The following is a 20,420-nucleotide window of genomic DNA, read 5'->3' on the forward strand; positions in this document are numbered from 1 at the left end:
AATTCGTTTCGAGCGAGTTCGTTCTCGTGGCTTTTGTTGGGGGGAAATAACCGATAGCGCCATCTGTTAACCAGAGCTCTCATGGCGCTGTATGAGGCCATACCTGGCTCGTCAATATCCTGACGAGATCGGTTGTATGCACAACCTTCTAGTATATTTTGCAAAAGCGGTCTGTAACGCGCGCGAATCGATACACAAAAATGCGCGGATGCTCTAAGCGTCTGCGTGGATATTCTTAATATGAGACAGGAAAATATTTTTATTATTAGTTCGGCAAATATTGCTCCGGTGTTTGTCCGTCCGTCGGATGGCTAGCCAGCTTGGTGATGCTTTTATCAAAGATCTATGAAGTGTGTATTCTCGGTTGGACAATATCTGTTGCACAAATTAACGCTTTAATGACTATTAAGCCTCTCTCTGTTAAAACCGAGCGTTATTTACGTGCATTAAGCGTATTCTTAAATTAGAAAATCTCTTTCTGTTTATAGTGGATTTTCGTTTGGATTAGTCTTCCTTCGACGAAAAATTCCGGGGACTGCACAGGCTAATCTGGGACGGCACTCTACACATTTGTATTAAGCCCTCTTTTCCCTGCCCACACAGCTGTCCGGTATGGTGACTACCAGCCAAACTCATATGCTTCCGTAACGTTGATTGAACGTTGATTGAATCAATTACACACTAAGTTGATTAATTTGGGTCATAACAACATTTTTTAAATCCAAATTAACGCGCATTGACTGCGAATAGTATCGTAGCTCATCATTAATACGAGACGTATTAGGTGACTTGATAATGTCAATACTGATCGGTTATTATGTCCGCTGCGTGCGAAACGCTCCGACGCGCGGACGCACACCCTAAGGTTTGTTAGTGACGACAACATAGTTAAAAAGTTTTCGAGGCATATGGGAAATATATATTATTCTAACACTTAAGTTACCGGTTTCCTTATGGTTCCATGCCCGTATTTATAGAACTCGGGACATGTATGTAAAAGCAAAATCACATTCGAGTGGATCCTCTCTTTTCGGAAAATTCTTCACTTGCGGATGTTATGTCTAGGTACACTGTATTGTACTAAGTCCTTAATGATAATTTTTATGTTATCATACATTTGGTTCACATACATGTCTAACTTTTATTAAACCTTGACTAAATATATCTAACTCGTCGGCCGTTGGAAACCTTATTATTTATTTGACATAACATTTTGATTTTCCTTGTAAATAGAGTTCATAAATGTATTTTCAATCATTTATACTTTTGTCCACTGTGTTTAACTTTTTTGTACAGGATGTATAAATAGTCGTTGCGAATTTCGTAAGTGTAAATAAATAACATTATTAATTAGTTTAGGCGTCAATCCTAAGATCCAGAGGATCCGGGTACGAATCTCAGTTTGATCAATTTTTCTTATTATTTAAAAACATATAAAGTTTGATGGTGATTTAAATTGATCATTTAGTTCGTATTCTTTAAACTGACAAGCTTAGACTGTGAATGATATCATTTAAAATACAAATGTAAACTAAATAAATACATGAATCCCGCTAAAACCGTCAGTTGACTGCAAGATCGCACACAAAAATGGATTACCGCATACTTAAATAATCAAATTTATCTTATAATTCCAACCTCCTGAGAAAAGCTATGCGCGTTTATCAACAAGGAAGGTTAACACCTGCGAGTAGTTTGCGAAACATTTCCGGGGTTTACCTTCCCTATGAGCGACACTCCAATGTTCTACGCATAGGATGCAGATGGAAGCTACTGCTGCAAAGTCAAGGTTCACGACAATAACCGCGGTAAAGACATAAAGACAGAACATGAGAGAGAAGTAAGAATAATACGAAAGATCATTTCGAGCTTAAAAAAGGTTAGAAAGAGACAGGGGTGTCTCTGGGAGATAAGTATGACCAAGAGTGTTCGATAGCTTGTTTTTTTTAATTTGACAAATTAATTTGATATCATTTCTTTGATCTAGTATTTAACCCAATTTGACCCAGTTTTGACCTCGGCCGAGATATTATTGTCATAAAAGTTTCATAAAGACTGAGATGTAAGTGGTTGATCTATAGTGTTCACGAGCTCTTTAAGTTTGACCCATTTACCAATTGTGAAACAGTTTCATTGGCCGATATATTATTTGGTTGAACGTTCGGACCAAGTTTCATAAAGAGTGTGCAATATATGTGGCCTCTTGAGTTCATAAGCCTTTTTCTTTAATTTGGCATAGTTGTTGACCCCACATAAACACTTTTTGAAGTCATCAAATACAAATGTATGAACTTGGGGATACTATGCTAAGGCCACGACTTTTATATTTCTTGGTTTACAAAACCGCCGACCCTAATTTTTGGAAAATGGGAAAAAAAATAAAATCGGAAATTCGTCTTTTTTTTAAATATTTTATTCCCGACCGCACTGCAAAATGAGCGAAATGAGAAAAAAAAACGATCCGGTTTGAGTACGGTTGCGAATAAAATCAAGTAAGTACAATCAACGATTGGTTCACATATATTGCAGAGATCGGGATATTTTTAAATGTGACACATTATGTACCAGTCCTTTTATGGGCACTTCTCAAAATTTATTTCGGGTAAAAATTACAGACAATAAGAAAATCAGCGTCAGTCAAATGTCGACCCCATCAAAATTTATTTCCGTGTCTGTGACGCAACTATATTGTTTAACATGTTAATTATATTAAACAAACCCGATAGTATTTGATAATAAGTATAAATAATCCAATAAAACACTGCCATTATTTACGATATATGTGTTTAGGAATTTTGTAAACACATCCGCCATAGTTTATAGGAACTGTACAGAAAGTTTGGAAATCGGAACAAATCGGTTTATCTCGGAAAATCATTGATAAATGTATTTGTCGTTTCAATGCTTAGGGCCGAGTAATTTCGGCAAATCGGAACTCAACTTGTGTAAAACACTAGCTCAATTAACCGTTAAACTCCGCCTCCGTTCTCTGCAAAAGATTCGAAGGCGGAGCTATGCACGTACTTTTATTAAATTGGAGGATTGCAATTGAGAAACAAACACACGATTGGTTCGGCATGTTGATTGCTAGACAAAGGAAGCCAATTTTTTCGGCGCGAAATTTGTCGCTTTATTGCTTCCGACAGAAAGCGGCTTTCCTTTGATGACGTCAAACTGTCAATTCACACAGACTGCACATTTTCGGAAGACTTTAACTGACTCCTTGTTTACAATTCCAGTAAAAAAACCACTTGCTAACATTAAACTTTGGATTAAATTATCAAAATAAAGCAAAAGCGAAGTTGACAAATATGATTAAATTAATTCGCGTCAGTTCAAATAAGACGTTTTGCGTTGTAAATCAACGAGTTTTCATGACAACAACAACTTTGACAAACATTACCGCGACGACGCATGGATCGATCTACCTCGATTATTTTTTTCATGTACGATCTCATAAGTCGAGTAAGAGCAAACACATACCGGGTAATTTGTGTATGAGTAGTTTACGGGCATCGCATTGCGTAATGGTGCGCATCCAATTATGGAAATGAAGCGCAGTTTTTTGTTTTAATGGGAGAAGAACGCATGTCATGTAATGGAGTGTTTAAAATTGCCTGATGTTACATAAGGTGCTGTTAGGACTCATTTCATTTGAAGATATAGATGTGTTTCATTGCATAATTTGTCTCTGTGTTAAGGTTATAAAAGATATGTTGTCTTTGTTCTGATGTTATTAGTATTAACTTTTTTTCCAATGATGTTTTTTTTTTTTTTTTTTTTTTTTCGACCGCCCGATGGACCATTTTCAAAATAATTTTTGTAAACCAATAAAAAAAAAAGTCGTGGCCTAACTGATTTCATGACGATACCGCAATAAACATGCGGCCTGTAGAAACTGCACATGGCAAATGTTGACGACGTACAACGGATACAACTCAATAAGTCTCCATGAGCATGTAACAACGGATACAATAAAACAACTCTCCATGAGCACAATGACTCTCCATGACCCTGTAACAACGGAATCAAAACACAACAACTCTTCATGAGCATGTAACAACGGATAGAACATAACAAGTCTCCATGAGCATGTAACAACCGATACAACACAACAACTCTCCATGAGCATGTAACAATGGATACAACACAACAACTCTCCATGACCATGTAATAACGGATACTACACACGTCTCTATGAGCATGTAACAACAGAAACAACACAACAACTCTCGATGAGCATGTAACAACGGATTCAACTAAACAAGTCTCTATGAGTATGTAACAACGGAAACACCACAACTCTCTATGAGCATGTAACAACAAATACAACACAATGACTCTCCATGATCATGTAATAACTAATACACCACAACAGCTCTCTATGAGCATGTAAAGACGGATACAACACATCAACTCTCCACGAGCATGTAACAATGGATACAACACAAGTCTCCATGAGCATGTAACAACAGAAACAACACAACAATTCTCCATGAGCATGTTATAACTGATACAACACAACGATTTTCCATGAGCATGTAAACAATGAATACAACACATCAACTCTCCATGAGCATGTAACAACGGATACAACACAACAAGTCTCCATGAGCATGTAACAATGGATACAACACAACAAGTCTCCATGAGCATGTTAACAATGAAAACAACACATCAACTCTATGTGAGAATGTAACAATGGATACAACACAACAACTCTCCATGATCATGTAACAACAGAAACAACACAAAAAGTCTCCATGAGCATGTAACAATGGGTACAACACAACAAGTCTTCATGAGCATGTAACAACGGGTACAACACAACATGACTCCATGAACAAGTAAACAATGGATACAACACAACAACTCTCCATGAACAAGTAAACAATAGATACAACACAACAACTCTCCATGAACAAGTAAACAATAGATACAACACAACAACTCTCCATGAACAAGTAAACAATGGATACAACACAACAACTCTCCATGAACAAGTAAACAATAGATACAACACAACAACTCTCAATGAACAAGTAAACAATGGATACAACACAACAACAACTCTCCAGGAACAAGTGAACAATAGATACAACAAAACAACTCTCCATGAACAAGTAAACAATGGATACAACACAACAACTCCCCATGAACAAGCAAACAATAGATACAACACAACAACTCTCCATGAACAAGTAGACAATAGATACAACACAACAACTCTCCATGATCAAGTAAACAATGGATACAACACAACAACTCTCCATGAACAAGTAAACAATAGATACAACACAACAACTGTCCATGAACAAGTAAACAATGGATACAACACAACAACTCCCCATGAACAAGTAAACAATAGATACAACACAACAACTCTTCATGAACAAGCAAACAATGGATACAACACAACAACTCTGCGTGAGCAAGTAAACAATAGATACAATACAACAACTCTCCATGAACAAGTAAACAATGGATTCAACACAACAAATCTTTATGAACAAGTAAACAATGGATACAACACAAAAACTCTCCATGAACAAGTAAACAATAGATACAAGAACAACTCTCCATGAACAAGTAAACAATGGATACAACACAACAACTCTCCATGAACAAGTAAACAATGGATACAACGAAACAACTCTCCATGAACAAGTAAACAATGGATACAACACAACAACTCCCCATGAACAAGTAAACAATAGATACAACACAACAACTCTCCATGAACAAGTAAACAATAGATACAACACAACAACTCTCCATGAACAAGTAAACAATAGATACAACACAACAACTCTCCATGAACAAGTAAACAATGGATACAACACAACAACTCTCCATGAACAAGTAAACAATAGATACAACACAATAAACTCTCCATGAACAAGTAAACAATATATATATATGGATACAACACAACAACACTCCATGAACAAGTAAACAATGGATACAACACAACAACTCTCCATCTCCATTGACATGTTGTGCTCAGATGAGCTAAGAAGAAACAAGTGGTCTAGCAGTCGATGAAGATTATTTTTATTAGATTCAACCTCCACAGAGGAAGTTTTTTTTCAAGAAGTTGTTCTGCTTTCACGTATAATCAAGAGAAACTATTTATATTTTCCTTATATTTAATGCTGAAAATTATCTTAAAAAGGGATACAAAAGTCAACAAGCATTAGGTTCAATTTTTTTCAACACAGAAGGACAACAATAATAATTCTCTTTTTAAATTTATTTTATCTTAAGTATTCACTCACATATAACACTAAGTAAAAAAAAAGCATTATGCTACAGGTGAATAAAAGCACATCAGGGCAAGGGAATAGCAAAATAAAAGTACATATACCTAGGAAAAAACCCACATTACAGTTGTATATTTTACAATACAAATAAAGTTTTAACACTTCAACTGAACAAATGTAATATGTTTTACATGTAAATAAAGAACACATTTTACATTTAATGAATGTACACATTATCAGTCATGAGATTTTTATGAAATGCATATTACAGTGCAATATGGAAACATGTTGGCTAACAATGCATATTACAGTGCAATATGGAAACATGTTGGCTAACAATGCATATTACAGTGCAATATGGAAACATGTTGGCTAACAATGCATATTACAGTGCAATATGGAAACATGTTGGCTAACAATGCATATTACAGTGCAATATGGAAACATGTTGGCTAACAATGCATATTACAGTGCAATATGGAAACATGTTGGCTAACAATGCATATTACAGTGCAATATGGAAACATGTTGGCAAACAATGCATACTACAGTGCAATATGGAAACATGTTGGCTAACAATGCATATTACAGTGCAATATGGAAACATGTTGGCAAACAATGCATATTACAGTGCAATATGGAAACATGTTGGCTAACAATGCATATTACAGTGCTATATGGAAACATGTTGGCAAACAATGCATATTACAGTGCAATATGGAAACATGTTGGCAAACAATGCATATTACAGTGCAATATGGAAACATGTTGGCAAACAATGCATATTACAGTGCAATATGGAAACATGTTGGATAACAATGCATATTACAGTGCAATATGGAAACATGTTTGCTAACAATGCACATTACAGTGCAATATGGAAACATGTTGGCTAACAATGCATATTACAGTGCAATATGGAAACATGTTGGCAAACAATGCATATTACAGTGCAATATGGAAACATGTTGGCAAACAATGCATATTACAGTGCAATATGGAAACATGTTGGATAACAATGCATATTACAGTGCAATATGGAAACATGTTGGCAAACAATGCATATTACAGTGCAATATGGAAACATGTTGGCAAACAATGCATATTACAGTGCAATATGGAAACATGTTGGCAGACAATGCATATTACAGTGCAATATGGAAACATGTTGGCAAACAATGCATATTACAGTGCAATATGGAAACATGTTGGCAAACAATGCATATTACAGTGCAATATGGAAACATGTTGGCAAACAATGCATATTACAGTGCAATATGGAAACATGTTGGCAAAAATGCATATTACAGTGCAATATGGAAACATGTTGGCAAACAATGCATAAAACAGTGAAAAGAATTTCATAAGAGCCTCAGTCTGGGTAAACTGAATGTGGGTCATGTGTCGTCACAGATAAACCTGTATGTGGGTCAAGTGTCGTCACAGATAAGCCTGTACGTGGGTCAAGTGTCGTCACGGATAAGCCTGTTTGTGGGTCAAGTGTCGTCACAGATAAGCCTGTATGTGGGTCAAGTGTCGTCACAGATAAGCCTGTATGTGGGTCAAGTGTCGTCACAGATAAGCCTGTATGTGGGTCAAGTGTCGTCACAGATAAGCCTGTATGTGGGTCAAGTGTCGTCACAGAAAAGCCTGTATGTGGGTCAAGTGTCGTCACAGATAAGCCTGTATGTGGGTCAAGTGTCGTCACAGATAAACCTGTGTGTGGGTCAAGTGTCGTCACAGATAAGCCTGTATGTGGATCAAGTGTCGTCACAGATAAGTCTGTGCACTTTGAATGTGGGTCAAGTGTCGTCACAGATAAGCCTGTGCACTTTGAATGTGGGTCAAGTGTCGTCCCAGATAAGCCTGTGCACTTTGAATCTGGGTCAAGTGTCGTCACAGATAAGCCTGTGCACTTTGCCCAGGTCAATGTGGGTCAAGTGTCGTCACAGATAATGTGGGTCAAGTGTCGTCACAGATAATGTGGGTCAAGTGTCATCACAGATAATGTGGGTCAAGTGTCGTCGCAGATAATGTGGGTCAAGTGTCGTCACAGATAAGCCTGTGCACTTTGCCCAGGTCAATCAGGAACAACACTTTCTGCTTTAAGGTGTTCATGATTAAAAGGGACGTCTCTTCCTAACAATAATCCAGTTTACATACTGTAGTTCCTGGTAAGCATGTGTGCATTGCACAGGCTACTCTAGGACGACACTTGAGGCACATGTGTGCATTGCACAGGCTACTCTAGGACAACACTTCAGGCACATGCATTAAGCCCAGTTTTCCCAGAAGAAGGTTCATAATATAACGGTTGCTGATGCTTGGTTTCTAATCCTTTTTGAGAGGGTTATTAGCAAACAATGGCATGATGTATGATTAACGTTGACATTGGCATAAATCACATAAACATAAATTCATGTCAGCTATATAAAATCATTTTCTACACTAAATGTATACTTAATTCCAAGAGAAATAGCCAACTGCATGTAGTAAACTGCAATCAACCAAACAATGAAACGATGAAAGTTTAGCAATGACAACATTGACAACACATCTATGACAAATACATTCTAGTTATACCTCCCTAGACCACTAAGATTTGTTTTGCTTTTCCTGTTGTTTTGATCATACAGGAGCATTTTCTATAAGAAAATGAATTCACACTTTTAATCAACACTGGCTCTTACATAGTTATTTCCCTCTCTTAACCTTTTACCTCTCAAAGTTGCATTTTTCATATTTTTTAGTCCATTAGATAAACGAATTAAATTACTGATTTTAAAAATATTTTTTTTTTATTCAAGTCTTAAAGACTTCATATCCAGCATTAAGATACAAAAGAGAGGCAAACAAAGAGCAGCAAACAGCATAAAACCTGAACAGACTGCGGTTTACTCGCTTGCTGTTCTGGTTGTTGCTGGTTGCATCCTTCTGAGAGGGAATTGGGTGAACAAAATATGGTGTATACAAATGCACATCCAGCTTACTCCGCCAGCTACATGTATAATGACTGCCCAGTCTCATGCAAACCTCCAGGTACAGTATTCACAAAGCACGTTAGGACATCTCTTTAATCTAAAATTTGTTCAATTATTTCTCGATGTTTTGTGAGTAATTATACGGCTGAGTGTGATAATATTGTACATACTAATTATTGCCCTTTTCAGTTTAACACTCAACCCTATGATTGTATCTAGTAATTGTTACTTCAGGAATCCAAATATAGCCATGCGTAAACAGAAACATTGAATTTCTAATAGAAAATTGGATCTGAACATTTCATGTGAATAAATCTTTAGTTATTAAAGATACATCTTTAGAACTTTGCCCAGGTTATACTTCAAAAGTTCTACATCTCAAACAATATCTTAGTTTTTATGGCAAACATTTTGTGTAATAACTTCCAATGGAACATTTTAGTTAATGTAAGATTTGTCCAAAAGAAGGATCAAATATCAGGCTCAAATATCAATCAAATGAGTCGTGTTCTGAGAAAACTGGGCTTAATGCATGTGCGTAAAGTGTCGTCCCAGATTAGCCTGTGCGGACTACACAGGCTAATCTGGGACGACACTTTACGCACATGCATTATGCCCAGTTTTCTCAGAACACAACTCAAAAATGCTGAGGTAAGGATTTGTGATTTTTGTCCTCAGGGAAACAACACAGTTTATGATTGACAGCCTATACAGATTTGCATTTCTTTATAACAATTATAAAATTCATATAATCTTATATATTTTTTACCATGTAAACATTTTATATATGGTATCAATAAAGAATTATAATGATAAAAACTATTATTTGATTTCTTTTTAAACATTTAATATACTATCTATACTATCAGTTCATTAAAACTATTGTGTAAAATGACTTTACAATAAACAGTAAAACATAGTTTCGTTCAATAATACACAGAAAACTGCAATACAATCAAAATAACAAGAAACACCATGAAATAATTAATAACTAACACAGGTCATTACATCTGAACAAGGAATAATGAAACAATGTCCATGGCTAAGAACAGGGTATTTTGAAACATAGCCATCATCCCACACATATGTGATTATCATAAGCAAGTGTTTTGGACAATACTTATGCTCAGATATTCCCATTAGTGCCGGACCGTCAGACCTTACACTTAATAGCGCTTTTTCATTGATTTATGTATCATTTTTGGCCAGTTTGTTGACATATGTAGTTAAATTCTGAGTTTTTATAAAATTTCGGGACCTGGGAATATTTGTTATTGAAATCTCCGTCATATCAATCCCAGTCCGGTCTTGCAAGTTTTTTGGGAATGTCTGTATGCTATAACACTCAATTTAAATCCAGTCAGCATCTCTATTCTACATTGATAATACCTACTGAACCTTATTTCATTACAAGCAGAAAAGCCTTATCAAACCTTTCAGACAAACTCAACATTGTTACCATGGAAAATGTTTTTTCTAATTACCATGGAAAATGTTTGTAAATACATAAACCTGAACATGAGATGTGTTTGTCAGAAACACAATGCCCCCTATTACGCCACTTTGACGCCATAAATTTTACCTTGACCTTGAACGATGACCTTGACCTTTAGCCATTCAAAATGTGCAGTTCCATGAGATACACATGCATGCCAAATATCAAGTTGCTATCTTCAATATTCAAAAAGTTATGACCAAACTTTAACGAATGTTAAATTTTTAGGAACGAAAAATACAATGATATTAGACCTTTGACCTTGAAGGATGACCTTGATCTTGATTTTTCACCACTCAAAATGTGCAGCTCCATGAGTAAACATGCATGCCAAATATGAAGTTGCTGTCTTCAATATTGCAAAACTTATCAATTTTAACCAAGGTAAAAGTTTTGTCATACAATGACACAATGACAGACAGGCAAAAAACAATATACCCCCGATCTTTCGATCCGGTGACATAAAATGTCACATATTATTTTGACACTTACTAATTAACCAATTTAAACCATATTACTTAATACCATAGAATTAAAATATCTTTATAAAATTAAAAGTTGAAAAGACAACAAGTTCATGCAAAGAATTATACTAACAATCTTTCAAATCAATAAAAAGATAACTGACACTAAAATGACTACACAAGACAAAGGATAAAACAACTATGTACATGTATACATTTCATTAAAATCAAATCTTGACAGTTGCTTTACCGTTTTTACTTCAACCTAAAACATAGTTCATATTCTTTACACAAAACTTGGATTTACTAACAATAATGACAGTATAATGATGATTAACCATCTAAACTGAAATTGTATACAGAGTACTACATGACAAATGATGTACAATTATTAAAATCTGACAAATAAAAGTGCATAAGCCTGTTACTACTGTAGCACTCTCTGCCATGCTGTAGCACTCTCTGCCATGACAAAAAGGAATCCAGCATGTGGCACTCTCTGCCATGACAAAAAGGAATCCAGCATGTACAACAACAATACACAATCAATACACAATATTTTGGCACATGGATTTTTAAGTTTCTATCTGTGCAACCATCAAGCATATCATCAAGAACAAGTAAAAGACTTATGGTACTTGTTGACACCATTGTTGGTTTTGCTAGAATATAGCTTCTTGATTCACTCTTAATCCTAAACTTGCTAGAATATAGCTTTTTGATACACACTAAATCCTAAACATTTTTATTTTCATTATCAGCTGTCAAGTTAAAACTATATATATCGTGTATGATAATATGAGAATCGAACATCAATATTCAATCAAAACCAAGTAATTAACCTTTCTACTTGACTCCATTCAATATCTCAGCAGTTTGGATTTATTCCACTTCCTGGTGAAAACATTTTTCTGACATTTTCCATTATCACACTGGTAATTTCGACTACTTTCAAACAGTTAATTTCCGTGGTATTTCCCATTTTAATTACCAACAAGGGACAAAATTGTCACAAAACCAGGTTTTCATTGTGAAAAAAAAATCTGATAAAGGGAGAAAACTCAAACTGAACTTTTGAAATAACCAAAAAAAATTAACCCCCTTTGTAATTTTTTTTTTTTTTTAAATCTATTTTTAGTCGTGGCGACCTTGACATTGGAGATATTGACGTGATTCTTTCGTGGGACACACCGTCCCATGATGGTGAACAAATGTGCCAAATGATTTTAAAATCTCACAATGAATGACATAGTTATGGCCAGGACAAGCTCATTTATGGCCATTTTTGACCTTTGAACTCAAAGTGTGACCTTGACCTTGGAGATATCGACGTAATTATTTCGCGCGACACACCGTCCAATGATGGTGAACAAATGTGCCAAATGATTTTAAAATCTGACGATGAACGACATAGTTATGGCTCGGACAAGCTCATTTATGGCCATTTTTGACCTTTGAACTCAAAGTGTGACCTTGACCTTGGAGATATCGACGTAATTATTTCGCGCGACACACCGTCCAATGATGGTGAACAAATGTGCCAAATGATTTTAAAATCTGACAATGAACGACATAGTTATGGCCCGGACAAGCTTATTCCGCCAGCCCGCCAGCCAGCCAGCCCGCCAGCCAGCCAGCCCGCCCGCATTCGCCAATCTAATAACCAGTTTTTTCCTTCGGAAAACCTGGTTAAAAAAGCAAAAGACATTCTCCTAAAACAGAAAGAACTTGCACACTTCTTGATATAAGCTCCCTTCTGCACTCAATTATATTGACATAAGCAATGGAAATGATTTATAAATAAATTGCCCACTATATAATAAAATATAAAGAAAGCATACATGTGGGAATAAACAATTTTTACAGCTGCTTTATAGAAGTCATTTTTCACATTTAAAAAGAAGCTTTTTCATGAATTGTCCATATCAATGAACATCAAAATGTACAGAGTTCAGGTGTTTTTCTTTTTGCAGAGACTAATACAAAACTCAAGAGAAGAAAACATATCATATAAATGCTATCATAATCATATCTCATAATTGATTGACAGGTACTTCTGAGTCTTCAAGACTGCATGTATTGACGGACCTCCTTCTGTGAATTTCAGGGGATACTTTTAATTAGAGCCAAATACTAGAAGGTCATTTATTTTCAGATCTTAATAGACTAGTGCACCGTGGGCAATAAGACCTTAATGTGCACTGGTATATAGTTTCAAAGACAATTCATGCTTGGTTGGCTTGCCCCCAAAAGGAAATCATGCCAATGCTTCTCGGCAAGGCATTACTTACAATTTCACGACTGGAACAAAAATTCTACTCAAGATATTAACTTCTTCCATTTAGAACACTGATATATATTCAATGTGCAGAATAGAGATATGTTTCTAGGAATACTAAGCATACAATCTTTAATTAAGAACCACAAAAAATGAATATGATAAATGCTGAATATAACATTAAAATTGTAATAAAAAACAGTAATTTATGTAAATCAAAAAATAAAATTATATTTACAAAAGTGAACATTAATATCGTAAAACATAAAAGAAGAGCTGTCCAAGGCTAGAGTGCTTGACAATTCTTCCTATTTGATATTTTGTACATCTTCTTTATTTGATCTAACAATGATTAGAATCACAAGAGTCAGGCTTGAAGTTTTAATTGACTATCTGTAGTTGTAACAGAGATATGCAAATGTTGCCTTCACCTTTACCTGATGTTTCTAAGTATAAAGATGCATAATTCTGTTTAATACTTTCCCACTTCGAGACAAAGTGAAAATGGCTGTGTTCAAACAGCAAAAAACATAAACAGCCTGCCAGAAACTCGCAGGTAGTTAAGGTGTTATGCTGTTTGCTGCTCAGGCCAAAAAAAAAGCTCCGTTTTGGGTCTCCCGAACGTGTCTCCCGAATCAGCGCCGACCCTCAACTTTCATTGGGGTCACCAAAAATAAAATTAAAAACATTTGTTTTTGTTCATTTTCTTTCATTTAAGATGTAATATCAAGCAAACAAAGCATGTATATACACGTTTTTTCTCATTATAAGCTTAAGTAGCCTTCTATTCAAGTACTGGAGAAAAAACGAAAAAAAAAAACAACAAGGGACAAAATTGTCACAAAACCAGGTTTTCAATAAAAAAAAAAAAAGAGGGCCAAGATTCGCTCACCTGAGACGAGTCCGTTCATTAAATTTTTATCTAATGTCAAATTTGACCTGGATATTGTCCAGACAAACATCCTGGTCAAGTTTCATCATTATTTCATCTGCAAGTCATGATCAAAGTACCTATGAAGTTTCATGATCCAAGGCGTAAGCATTCTTGAGTTATCACCGGAAACCATTTCTCTAAGTTGAGCCACCGTAACCTTGACAGCCATTGTGTGAATCAGTATTTGGCACTGTGACCTTGACCTTTGACCTAGTGACCTGATAATCAATAGGGGTCATCTGCGAGTCATGATCAATATACCTATGAAGTTTCATGAACCTAGGCATAAGCGTTCTTGAGTTATCATCAAGAAACCATTTTACTATTTCAGGTCACCGTGACCTTGACCTTTGACCTGAAAATCAATAGGGGTCATCTGCGAGTCATGATCATTGTACCCATGATGTTTCATGATCCTAGGCATAAGCGTTCTTGAGTTATCATCCAGAAACCATTTTACTATTTCAGGTCACTGTGACCTTGACCTTTGACCTAGTGACCTGAAAATCAATAGGGGTCATCTTCCAGTCATGATCAATGTACCTTTGAAGTTTCATGATCCTAGGCATAAGCGTTCTTGAGTTACCATCTGGAAACCATTTTACTATTTCAGGTCACCGTGACCTTGACCTTTGACCTTGTGACCAGAAAATCAATAGGGGTCATCTAAAAGTCATGATCAATGTACCTATGAAGTTTCATGATCATAGGCCTAAGCGTTCTTGAGTTATCATCCGGAAACCATCTGGTGGACGGACTGACCGACATGAGCAAAACAATATACCCCCTCTTTACCATTTTACCATTTCGGGTCATCCTGACCTTGACCTTTGACCTAGTGACCTGAAAATCAATAGAGGTCATCTACGAGTTATGATTAATGTACCTATGAAGTTTTATGATCCTAGGCCTAAGCGTTCTTGAGTTATCATCTGGACACCATTTTACTATTTCGGGTCATCGTGACCTGAAAATCAATAGGGGTTATCTGCAAGTCATGATCAATGTATCTATGAAGTTTCATGATCCTAGGCATAAGCGTTCTTGAGTTATCATCCGGAAACCATTTTACTGCTTTGGATCACCGTGACTTTAACCTTTGACCTAGTGACCTGAAAATCAATAGGGGTCATCTGCGAGTCATGATCAATGTACCTATGAAGTTTCATGATCCTTGGCATAAGCGCTCTTGAGTTATCATCCGGAAACCATCTGGTGGATGGACTGACCGACATGAGCAAAACAATATACCCCCTCTTCTTCCAAAGGGGGGGGGGGGGCATAATGAGAAAACTGCCCCCCTCCCAGCAGCCATGTTATTCAACTGACCGGAACCATTTTTTAACTCAACTCTCGTATCAAGGAAACAAATGTTCTGACCAAATTTCATGAATGATTGGGCAAAAAGTGTGACTTCTAGAGTGTTTACAAGGTTTCTCTAGTCAAATAAGGAAAACTGCCCCGCCCACTGGCGGCCATGTTTTTCAACGGATCAGAACCACTTTTGAACTCAACCAAGATATCATTAAAACAAACATTTTGACAATGTTACATGAAGATTGGGCATAAAATGTGACTTCTACAGTGTTTACAAGGTTTTTCTTTTTTTTGACCTAGTGACCTAGTTTTTGACCCGGCACAACCCAGTTTCGAACTCGGCCGATATTTCATTGGGACAAAGCTTCTGACCAAGTTTCATGAAGATGGGACAAGAAATGTGGCCTCTAGAGTGTTTATGAGCAAATGTTAACGGACGGATGGACGGACAAAGACCTGTCACAAAAGCTCACCTGAGCAATCAGGTGAGCTAAAAAAAGTCTGATAAAGAGAGACAACTCAAACTGAACTGATTGTTTACAATTAATCCCCTTTGTTTCAAAATAAATCTATTTTTAGTTGTAGCGGCCTTGACCTTGGAGATATTGACGTAATTCTTTCGTGTGACACACTGTCCAATGATGGTGAACAAATGTGCCAAATGATTTTAAAATCTCACAATGAATGACATAGTTATGGCCCAGACAAGCTCATTTATGGCCATTTTTTACCTTTGAACTCAAAGTGTGACCTTGACCTTGGAGACATCGACGTAATTCTTTCGTGCGACACACCGTCTAATGATGGTGAACAAATGTGCCAAATGATTTTAAAATCTCACAATGAATGACATAGTTATGGCCCAGACAAGCTCATTCATGGCCATTTTTGACCTTTTAACTCAAAGTGTGACCTTGACCTTGGAGATATTGACGTAATTCTTTCGGGTGATCACACCATCTAATGATGGTGAACAAATGTACCAAATGATTTTAAAATCTCACGATGAATGACATAGTAATGGCCCAGACAAACTCATTTATTGCCATTTTTGACCTTTGAACTCAAAGTGTGACCTTGACCTTGGAGATATCGACGTAATTCTTTCGTGCGACACACCGTCTAATGATGGTGAACAAATGTGCCAAATGATTTTTAATATCACAATGAATGACATAGTTGTGGCCTGGACAAGCTCATGTATGGCCATTTTTGACCTTTAAACTCAAAGTGTGACCTTGACCTTGGAGATATCGACGTAATTCTTTCACGCGACACACCGTCTAATGATGGTAAACAAATGTGCCATTTGATTTTAATATCTCACGATGAACGACAAAGTTATGGCCTGGACAAGCTTGTTCCGCCCGCCCGCCGACATTCGCCAATCTAATAATCAGTTTGTTCCTTTTGAAAACCTGGTTAATTAAATAAAATCCCTACCTACAGACCCTGCTGTTTTTTTCAAGGAGACCAGAAACGGACCTATTTTTTATTTTGGCCTCAAAGTATCTAACGGTTGGGAATGAAGCCTTTTAAACTTGAATCTAGTAAAAAAGGTCCTAAATGAAATTTAACTTTCTAAAGGACATCAAACACATCAAAATAAGTATCTAAATGATTAAGGGTTAATCACTGCTGAGCGTAATGTGCATTGGAAGTTATGTACAAGGGCATGATGACCCACAACAGATGACACCAACATAGAACAGAATACAAACTATGACCAGGGCATTACGCTGGTGCATGGGCAAGTAGTATTTGATTAACTCTTTGCATGCTGGGAAATTTGTCGTCTGTTAAAATATCATCTGCTTAATTTCTAAAATTAGCATTTTCTTTGATTTTTTCCAAATAATACTATAAGAATAGCAAACAGTTTGGATCCTGGTGAGATGCCACGTTCTGTGGCGTCTCATCTGGATCCAAACTGTTTTCAAAGGCCTTCAAAATTCAGTTATAGCGCTGAAAGGGTTAAAAGGTCAGCTAAAAATAATGTTCACATGTGACAGAAGTTTATGTACGTTTTATATGTATTGCAAGATAACATTTTTTTTATGTTGTTTGCATGCATTAAGAAAATAAAACAAATGTTCATTGATATAACTCAGATATAATAAATGTAATTAAATCAACAGTTTAACACATCAAAACCATGAATATTGTATATGATGTACATACCTAAAAAGCACCAACTAAATAAAGTACAAACTTCACAACAAATACATTTCTTAATACCCACAAAAAATTTACAGAGATGTCCACATCATGGTAAGCACACTGATTATGAAGGGAACACTGGTTGGCTAAAGGAAGCGGGCATGCTTTCCAAGACCGGCTCCCCATTGTCATGGTTATAGCCATTGCCCATCTCAATATCATGAAGAGCCGACTCTATAATAAGGGAAGAGTTTGGTTCGCTCAAATTGCACGACCTCTTGTGGAAGTCATACAGGGCCTGCAGTTGAAACTCTTGCCCGCAGACACACAAAAAGCTTGATTTTATTACATCAAAGTGAGTCTCTAGAATGTGGTTCTCCAATGCACTGGGCAGTGCGAATTTCTCCTTACAATGTATACACGGGAACAAGTCCAAGTGGCCGTTCATTCCGCTCCCTTTGCAGACCCTCTTATGGGAAGAGAGGACTGAGGGATAGGAGAATCCCACATTGCACATCGGGCAGACGTACGGACGCACGCCTGTGTGGGTGTTCTTGTGGCCCACATAGTGTTGGTACGTATTGAATCCTTTGTCGCACGTTTCACACTTGTACTTGTAGGCATTGTTGTGCTTTGTTTGTTGATGGTATGCTATACCGCCTTTGGAAGAAAATGTTCGCGTACACTTGTCGCACTTGTAACGAGCATGGTAATACTTGGTACCTCGCTTCTCTGTTATCGAAGCGGTATGATCACTTTTTGAAGAGACCGGTACAACAGGTTTTGGAAATATTAGTTTTGGTCTACCTGTTTTCCGAAAATGCGTCAACTCATGCCTTTTGAGATGTGATTTTTTTGGTGTTTTATACTCGCATAATTTGCAGGCATGAATGCGAATACCTTTAGGGGACTTAGAAGGACTGTTCTCCTCTGGTTCAAGCTTTATGCCATCCTGCGAAGACAGGGAACATGTGTAGAGCTCCCCAGACTCCAAATTCGTGATCTGAATAGAATCAGATGAATTATCATCAAAATCAATATCCGTTCCTTTGTTGTTGGAGTCAAACAGACTCTCCACATTGATAATGGCAAGATTGCTAAGTCCATCTTCCGCATTCACACTTTCCACATTCTGCATCTCCGCAGCAGCAGACATCTTTTTACTGTGCATCGAATTCGCACAGAATGCCTTGTGATCTTCAAACGCTTTTCTGAAACGAAACTCCTGACTGCATATGCACCTGAATCGTGACACATCACAATGCTCGTAATCTATATGCTCATTTAACTCTGCCTCATTTTGAAACTCGTCTCCACACATGCTGCACACATGTTCAGACAGTGAACCAGTCTGCATGCAGCTGTTTCTATGATTGGTAAATGTGGTCCAAGTGTTGAACTCCCGTGAACAGTGGCTGCATTTGTACTGGTACTGACGATCGTGCTTCTGACAATGGTTAATGTACATGTTCTCCGTATTAAACCCCTTGCAACATTCCTCGCAAAAGTACTTGAAATCTTTCACATGCGTCGACTTCAGATGGTACTTAAGACCTCCTTTTGACGTGAACTCCTTACTGCAGACTTGACACAGGAAGTGAACGCTATGCTCATGTCGTGTTTCAAAATGTTCCTTTAGTTTATTTTCATCAAGGTAACTTTTTTCGCACAAAACGCACTTGAAGGCAGGGACAGGATGGTGGCTACAATGTGTGCGCAGGCTACCGATGCTCCCAGCCATAAATGAACAGAACGGACACTTCAGCAGTCCGTTCTCATTTGGAACAACAGTTTCCCCACGCACCTTATAAACCATAGGAGAATTGACCGCTGCTGTAGTTTGGGTTGGTGTAGAAATATTTCTCGTCTGCTGCGGATGCGAGCTTGGATTTCCCGAAGTGTACATGAGTGTGGTGCCTGGCTGTAAGAACAAGGAGTTGGAACCTGTCGGCATGAGCACCTGGGGGGTTCCAACAAGCTGAACAAAGTTTGGAAACTGTGGCGGAGAAGTCTGCACGGCTAGACCTGAGGAGGAGTGGCTCGTATTCTGCTGGGAAGAGATTGGTGGCTTTATCACGTAGTTGTAGCTAATCAATGAATTCTCTGAAATGCAAAGTCAGGGAAGAGCTTGAAAACATCCTTGAGGCCACTTGCGACTTTACAAAAGATTGCAACCTTGTATAACAAAGGAAAGTCCCAGTATTTTTTTATCCAGCCCTTTGGATTAAGACTAAAATTGGGAAATCAATGTTGTTGTGATTTCCTAATTAATACTTAAAAATAAGATTCAAAGTATTTATCCACATTGCATTTATTACATAAATTCAACATATACAGCTGGATAAAGAAATGTACTAAATGTTAATTTTATTTTAATTATTAGTTTTCCTTTTTGAAACCTTCAATTGGGAATTAAGGAATTCATTTGGGAAGAATACATAATTGTTGATGATGGAAATGGGGCAAAATAAAAGCTCATGATTTTAGTTACTGTTTTTTTGTTTAATATCTTTTACTATTTGATTTGT

General features: G+C 36.8%; 1 protein-coding gene across 7 annotated transcripts in view; it reads right to left on the minus strand.

Annotated features, from left to right (window-relative positions):
* Window positions 1-6,238: 6,238 nt before the first annotated feature.
* The window catches only part of LOC127833171 (zinc finger protein Xfin-like), a 32,495-nt gene continuing 18,313 nt past the window's right edge, over window positions 6,239-20,420 (minus strand). For 2 of the 7 annotated variants that reach the window (XM_052358373.1, XM_052358372.1), the window contains exon 6: window positions 6,239-19,995. In XM_052358373.1, the coding sequence (XP_052214333.1) occupies window positions 18,017-19,995 (1,979 nt within the window). In that variant the 3' untranslated portion in view covers window positions 6,239-18,016. The remainder of the gene's footprint in view (window positions 19,996-20,420) is intronic. The other 5 variants (XR_008027259.1, XR_008027258.1, XR_008027257.1 and 2 more) reach the window with 5 other exon arrangements.

Source organism: Dreissena polymorpha, chromosome 1 (assembly GCF_020536995.1).
Source record: "Dreissena polymorpha isolate Duluth1 chromosome 1, UMN_Dpol_1.0, whole genome shotgun sequence".
Taxonomy (NCBI): domain Eukaryota; kingdom Metazoa; phylum Mollusca; class Bivalvia; order Myida; family Dreissenidae; genus Dreissena; species Dreissena polymorpha.